At 33.1% G+C, this 7685-nt stretch overlaps 1 protein-coding gene across 1 annotated transcript; it reads right to left on the reverse strand.

Annotated features, from left to right (window-relative positions):
- Positions 1-775: 775 nt before the first annotated feature.
- Positions 776-6778, reverse strand: LOC133189219 (fibroleukin-like). The gene is made up of 2 exons (XM_061324621.1): positions 6700-6778; positions 776-1035 (listed from the first exon to the last, which is right to left on the reverse strand). Exons 1-2 carry the CDS (start codon positions 6776-6778, stop codon positions 776-778), a joined length of 339 nt encoding a protein of 112 aa, XP_061180605.1.
- Between the last annotated feature and the right edge of the window lie 907 nt (positions 6779-7685).

Raw genomic sequence — 7685 nt, forward strand, 5'->3', positions numbered from 1 at the left:
TGTGAATCTACTAGAGAAATATGTCCTTTAACTGAGTTTTGCTGGGGGATTGTATGTAATTTATCCCATTTTGTATAAATTGCGATGAAGAGTGGAAAATGACCCCTTGTATGTGGGTAAGTTGAATTTCTCGTGAAATATTTTCTTAAGAAATAAAATTCAGACTTGCCCCCAGCACTTTATATATACCCAAGAATACGTTTAATTGATTTATGTAACAAGCCGTTCACAATTATTTTGTTTTTCACTTGTGCCGATGCGATTTTTGTCCAAGATTTAGGAAAATTTATAAGTGTCCGTCACGTGATCAAACAGTCATGTGACATCACAGAAATGCTTGTTTATAATACCTTATTCAACTCTCTTTACAACTAAATGGTGTATGTATACAAAGAGTACAAATTGAAATCAAAACATAGCTCAAAATAAAATAGTATATATCTAATGCATATTAAGCATTCGGACAGCATTAACATAGCTGCGGTCGTCAATTTGAGGCCTGGTCTCTCAATTTTGAATGTCCATCTGTTGTAAGTAAAAAAAAAAATAATAATAAAAGTATTAAATAATGTTTAAGAAAAATTAAAGGGTATGTTTTATAAAAAAAAAGATAAAAGAATTAAATAATTTTTTATGAAAAAAGTAAAAGAATTTAATAATGTTTCAGAAAAAAAGGCATGTTTTATGCCTTTTACTAATATTCTAATAACCGTTTAAAATGTTCAAGGAAATACCAAATATTAAATACGGGTTTTTAAGATTGAGTGTTGTTTACCTAGTGACGTTTTATCAACATCAGAGTCCCCCTCACAGTTGTCCCCCTCCTTAATGTAGACAACCAAGGTGCCCACCAGTATGCCGGGTACCAGGGACCGTTGAGGAAGGCGATGTGACAGGCCTTAAACCACCAGCCTCCTTTATAGTCAGCAGCACAGTTACCATACTTTTTCCTGTCGTTATCCCTGTCTGGTGTACTGAAGTACATCCCAGACAGATCATAGTAAATTGGATAACCAGTGTCTAACATACTGTCACCTGTAGAGAAAATACATCACAGAGATCATTGATTGATTCATTTAAGGTTTGAATCATTATTTTATACAGGATATAGTTTCATAACTGCAACAGTATGTGCAAACGAATTGAGTAACGAGCTTTATCGCTTATATTATTTTACATTTTTAACTCCTTGCATTGACTGTAAATTTGATTTAGATTTCAAAATCCCTGTATTATCATTAATAACAAACAAACAAAACAATACAAAAACTAATAACAATGGCGGATCAAAGGTTGCTACTGAATATAGTTAAAACTAGAGCTGAGCTCGTTGCAGAGCAACGAATAGGTCTTCCGTTGGAGCAGTGACCTTGAGTCAAGGTCATGCCTTATTCTAAGATAATAAATAATCTTGTAAGGGACCTATCAACTTGCAATGTTTCGCCAGTAGAAAGACAATAAAATAATGTACACTTTCTATTTCGTGACCTTGAACTTGTCCAAATGACCTTGCGTCAAGCCATGACATACTCTGGTTATGACGCAAACCTATCTGTGTTACCGATTTGACAAATTCACATATGTTCTCTCAGACCACACATCCAGTAAAAGCATTTTGTTCTTAATGACCTTGAACTTGAGTCAAGGCCATGACACAGTCTGTATGATACCAACAATACCCTTCTGAGTGTTTCCGACTTGACATGTTTACACATGTTTTTTTTTTTTTATTTCGTTTCCATATAGTTGTAATTTATTAAACTCGCTGGCTTCAAATTTTATTGTAAATATGTTTTATGTCCAATTTCGATATTGAAAAATGTCGGCGTCTTTGAGTACGTGTACAATGTGCATTACGTTATCCTATCACATCATGTTTTATAACGCAGACCATACATGTATATATAGTCAGCGTTATAAAAAGGTGAAAAAAAACCCAACATTTTATTCATTAAAAATCTCTGCTTAATTATCTTTGCCGATTTCTTACAGAACTAGAGTGTTCCAAGGAACGCATGTGTCGCCTACTTTTAGCTTCATTAAAGATGTAACTAAGTGTAAAAGTGATCAGCTATTTATTTGCTGCGGCATGGCATATAGTTCATGCAAAAAAAAAAAAAAAATACAGGGGTAGTAAGACTGCGATAGAATCTAACAATCAAATAGAAATACAAATCCTTAACGCCTCAAAGCTAAAATGGATATTAATAAAATTTGGATAAATTTATTATAAATAATTATTTATAAATTAATTAAATACGTGATTTCAACAATCTTTCAAAAGAGACTTCAGTCTATCATATCCGCAATTGTCAGTCTACACCATCCATTTTGGAATACCGATCCCGTTGTATTTTCATAGTACTTAAATTTCAGTTTTTGTGGTGTCTTTATTTCATACAGTGTCAAAGTACATTGTCATGAGCTCATAAACATGTATAAATATTAATTATCAAACCCCTGCCTCTCTAATTTCAAAAGACATAAGTTAAATTTAACCCTCCGCAGTATATTTTGCAAAATAGGTCAAAGGTCAAGGTCAAGTGAACTGTAACGCTGGTGTTTTTCAAAATGTTTTACAACAAACAGTGCACATTCAAAATAGCATAGACTTACCTCTTAAATATCAAAAAGAAGTTGTATATCGGCATTATTGGTTATTTTGAAAAGTGGGTCAAAGGTCAAGTTCAAGGATATCTAGGTCGGAAGCCATGGTAAAATACAAAAGCCATAGTGTCAAGCTATATGTGCAAATTATCAGATCCATACCTCTTAGAGTTCTCGAGATATAAGGTGTGACAGACGGACAGCAAGACAGACAGACGGACGCCTGGCAAATTGATCCCTTAATGCTGCTCTGCTCTGCAGGCGACACAAAAATGTTTGTTTGATTGTCTGTTTGTTGCTTAACGTCCATTGAGCTGCCAGCATTTGCCAGTGCCCAGAGGGCTGCAAATTAAGGCCTGCACTCGGCACTTACGACCTTTGAGCAGTGAGGGATCTTTTTTTCATGCCAGAACCTACTGCTACACGGGACCTCGTTTATACGCTCAAACCACTGCGCCACGCGGGCGACATGGTGGTATTCGAAACTGCGACTCCGAATCGTAGGGGTAGAAACATTTTGATAAAGGTACTATCATTATGAAAATCATTTTTTGACTCAAGCCTGTTGAAAGCAATTTCTTTTTTTCTGGGATGGGGCACAAACAATCAAAAATTTTTTGATATATAAGAAAAAAAACCAAAAACGTAATTGCGGGGGGGGGGGGGGCACGACCGTATAGCTTTAAGCTATATAGTAAATAAGAAGGAATAACTTGTTATTTGTCAAAATCTTTTACCTAAACTCTTCACTTTTAATTGTCAATAACAGATTCTTGTTACAAAGTGAAAAGTATACATTTATATGTAGTACAGGTATCCATCTCATATGCATAATCTATTTAATCAATCATTTTATTCTTAAGGGAAAGTGAAATCTCAATCAAAACTTGTCACAAGTACCGGACTCTCTGATTGATTATAATATACATGTAAGAACGGATCGTCAATTAGGACTGCAGGTTTGATAAATTCACAGCATGCATCTTCAGCCTTAATTAAAACGTTGTTTCGAAATATTACACTGTATCTATAAAGCACTGTATCTATAAAGCAGTGGCACCAGAAGTTTACAATTTTGATTGACAGGTGTAGCGCCGTGCAAGAATTTCATGTACATGTAACTATGTACAAAAAAGAAATGAAGGGATCTAAAGAAAAGAGTTATTGTGATTGACGTTGTGATTACAACAGAGACAATTAAAAGTAGTTTGGCTGTGCTGGCCTTTCTGACATTTGAACTAAAGTTTTAACTCATCATTGAAATGAAGTTGTAAAAGTGTATTATCAATTATTTTCATTTTCATCATTAGATGTGTGCTAATATGTTTGTTATATTCAAGTCCATGTATATTCAGTCCTTGTACATTTTTTTTTTCTTTTGAACCGCGCGTGCATGCGCAGGTGGAATTAAATTATAAAAAGTTAATATAGTTCTTAAATGCATGACATTTACGTTACACTGTTCTGGACATTGAAAATAATTAAGCTTATAGTGTTGCCGATGTTTTATATGTATTTTAAAAAATATGTATAACATAAAACATGTATTTTAAAAAAATCAGCACACTATAGCCTTTCAGATACTTATACATACAAATCAAATTACATATAATATGAAATATTTTATTGAAAAATGACGATCTCTTCTCTGTAAACAGGTAGACATTGAAGGCGAAAAGGGGCTCGAATAGCCGCCAGGTTTTTTTTTTTTTTTGTTCGGAACGTGTACAGTTATCTTGGACGACGCATCGCGTACAAGTACAGTGTACAAAACAGCAGTGAAAATAAAAATAATGAACTCAAAGTTTAATTCTCTTCTCTCAATTATTTTTTGAAATATAATTACCAACCAATATATGTTTTGTTGTTTTTTTTTTTTTACCAGAGTGTATACAAAGCGACTTTTCAAGCGGTACATCAAAGCGTTTGACGCGTGACCAGGTACATGTAATTGCTTTATAAGCATGCAAACTCAGACTATCAGGTAGCACAGGCTGCTTCTCTGTCAATCAAATCAGAAGCTATTGTTTTATTTTTGTATGATTGACGGGCGGTATATTATCGATCTTAAGCTAGGTAGATTTTGTGGGCGTTAATGAAAATTGGGTGTTTAATAAAAGCACACGTACTTGCCATATGCTGGAGTTACAAAACATTGTATGTCAAGTTAGAATTATCTGCAGAATTAACCACACGCAATGAATCTCCGAAATTAAACACACAATAACACATAACTGAGAAATAAATGGTTTATTAAATACATGTACATGTATGCAGTTTTAAGATTAGGATTCATGAAATCGGGGACCTTTATACGCCCTTAATAGAATGTTCTGGATTTAAATTAAATCAAATTAAGATAAGATTAAATGATTTGATTGAATGATCCGATATGATTAAAAAAAATAATTTTCCGTAAATCATTGTGTTAGCAAAATGAATATAGAATGACAATGTTTTGTGTTTGAGCGCTAATAGCTGCTTCCTCGGCCATATGCTGTCGAGGGAAAGATAACATAATTGTAAACAAACACAAAACCCGGGATGTATGTGAAATGCGGTTAAATGCAGTTAAAGACTGATTTATTTCTTGCTAACATTTTTAAAATTTAATATAGTGTATGTTTCAACATTAAACGACGAAAAGATGTTTTGTTTACGAACGCTGGTCGTTGGTTCACACGCAATGGATCTCTTGTGATTTCCGCCACAATAATGTAATAAGTATATCACCAATTTGACCAACAATAGATAAGATGAGATAATTTGAAAGATCCCACATGATTAAAAAACACAATTATCCGTGCATCGTTGAGTTTGCAACATAGATTTAGAACGGCAATGCCTGTTTAGTGTATGACCACTGATCACTGGATCTAGGTCACGCGTGATCGGGGGATGACCGGTTACGTAAATATACACAAAAAGAAATCCCGAGACGTATTGAAAATGTGTAACTCAATAATTTGGAATGAAGCCACAGAACACGTATAAACTTATTTCAAAGTAATATTAGTATTTATTTTGGATAGGTTTATCATTTATAGCAAGTTTGTTTCAGTTATGCGCATAATGATTTCACCTTCACTTGTCTACTGAAACTAGTTACCTGTATATGGGTCAAGCTTCTAGCTCATTTATTAAACAAGACTCGAACAAAATAACAAGTTCATGAGATCAATAATATGTTAAAGAACAACTTTTAAGCGACAGCTATATCGAAATATTTACCGTTTTTGAGTTATAAAACGAAAACTTTCAAGGACCCTAGATCCCTAATTTAAGGGACCAGCCCCTTTTTGGTGGTGCCAAATGAAAGACCTTAAACTTGTGCACAACTTTTATTTAACATATCTTAACAAAATATTTTTAGTTTACAAGATACATAGGAAATATGTGTAAATTTTCGCGCTTTTAGGCGTTCTAATTTTTGACCCCTATCTAGCGCCATTTTGAACGCAGAAATCAAAAAACAAAAATAGATGTGCACAACTTCAATGCCTCTATTATTCAAATTAAGTAGTATTTCTGCTCCAGCTTTTTTAGTCTCTGAGCCTTTGTCTGGAACGAAACCCCCAAAATTTTCATTTAAAGGGAAATAATTCCAAAGCGGAAGGGGACTTTTTAAATGTATGACAGCATTCTGATAGAGTTCTGTAACGTCTATAAATTCTGAAAATTTGAGCAAAATCTGTTGAGAAGTGAGCGAGACATGAGGTCTCAAAGTTGGCGTCTAGAAAGGAGAAGAAAAAAAAAAGAATAATAATCTTAACCATCAGAATCAGTAGAAGGTCTTCCGTTGTGACCGAAAACCTTAAAAAATAATATAATTTTCTTTTGTTTTTAAAGATATCATTTAAAATTTTCCAACTACTAAGCAATGAGAAATTCAATTACCGCGGAATTCGTAAATTATGTCTACCAATGATATCGTAAAATATTAAAATCATGGAATTAAAGACGCTTACTGAATATTAGAAAAATATATCTGTATATTTTTGCAACAACTTATTAATCTTTCTATGCATAGAAGCATATAATTTTATACTTGATTTGTAACTAATTTTAAGAACTTAACTTAATTACACGTACCTACGGTTCCCGTGGCAGGTCCTGCTAGAAAGAGTTGATATTTCTCTGTTTCATTGGAAACAGAGAATCGATCGTACATTTCATACAGCTTTGTACCATTCTGTAGAGTGATGGACACATAAAGAAATGGGTTCTTTTCTTTTGTTAACTGATGTATTACGTCATTTCCTGCATTAAGATATATTTGAAATCAACTGTAAAGTCTATTGAAATACAATAATTCTATTTTAAATATGAATACACATTAATGAAAAATCAAATTATTTTCTTAAGCTGTAGACATTGTTGCTAAATTTGGTATCTTTCAAAGACCATACCGCTGAGTGATGTAATCCTCTCGCTCTCATTTGTTTGTTTGTTTGTTTTTTTTTTTTTTTTTTTTTTTTGTCAGATTACAATTCATGTCATGAACATATATTTCAGACTTACAATCAAATGTTTGATGTGATTCCATTTTTTATTTATCACAGTAAAGCAATTTTGGAAAATTTTGAAGCAGATGAAAGTCCTTATTTGATAGTGATTTACACTTACCAACCCAGACATTCTGTTCAGGTGAACCGAAACCATTTTTATAATCTGTCCAACTCCTGTCAAAACTCAGAGATCCGTTTACACGTTTTTGGATTGCCTTTCAAAGTGAAGAACATGTATAGCAATACAATTCATTGTTTCAAACAATTGTATGATCAATATATTATGATATAAACTAAGAATATTCATATTTTATGATTCTTTATTGTTTTGAACAAAGGAATCACTAAATATGAATTATATAATGTTCCCTAAATTTGAAATAAACTACATACCGTCCATCCTCCGCCCATTGTTACCATATAACAGTAAACCCTGACAGGACTGGTAATGGTTCCATAGGGATAAATTTCATACACTCCTGAATAAGTGTGACCATCTTCATGAAGATCCTTACAATCTATGGGAATAACTAAAGCAGAAAAATAAACTTACAATCTACAATAATAGAA

The sequence above is a fragment of the Saccostrea echinata genome, unplaced genomic scaffold (genome assembly GCF_033153115.1).
Source record: "Saccostrea echinata isolate AGI-Se365-2 ecotype Australia unplaced genomic scaffold, CSIRO_AGI_Sech_v1 ptg000017l, whole genome shotgun sequence".
Taxonomy (NCBI): Eukaryota; Metazoa; Mollusca; class Bivalvia; order Ostreida; family Ostreidae; genus Saccostrea; species Saccostrea echinata.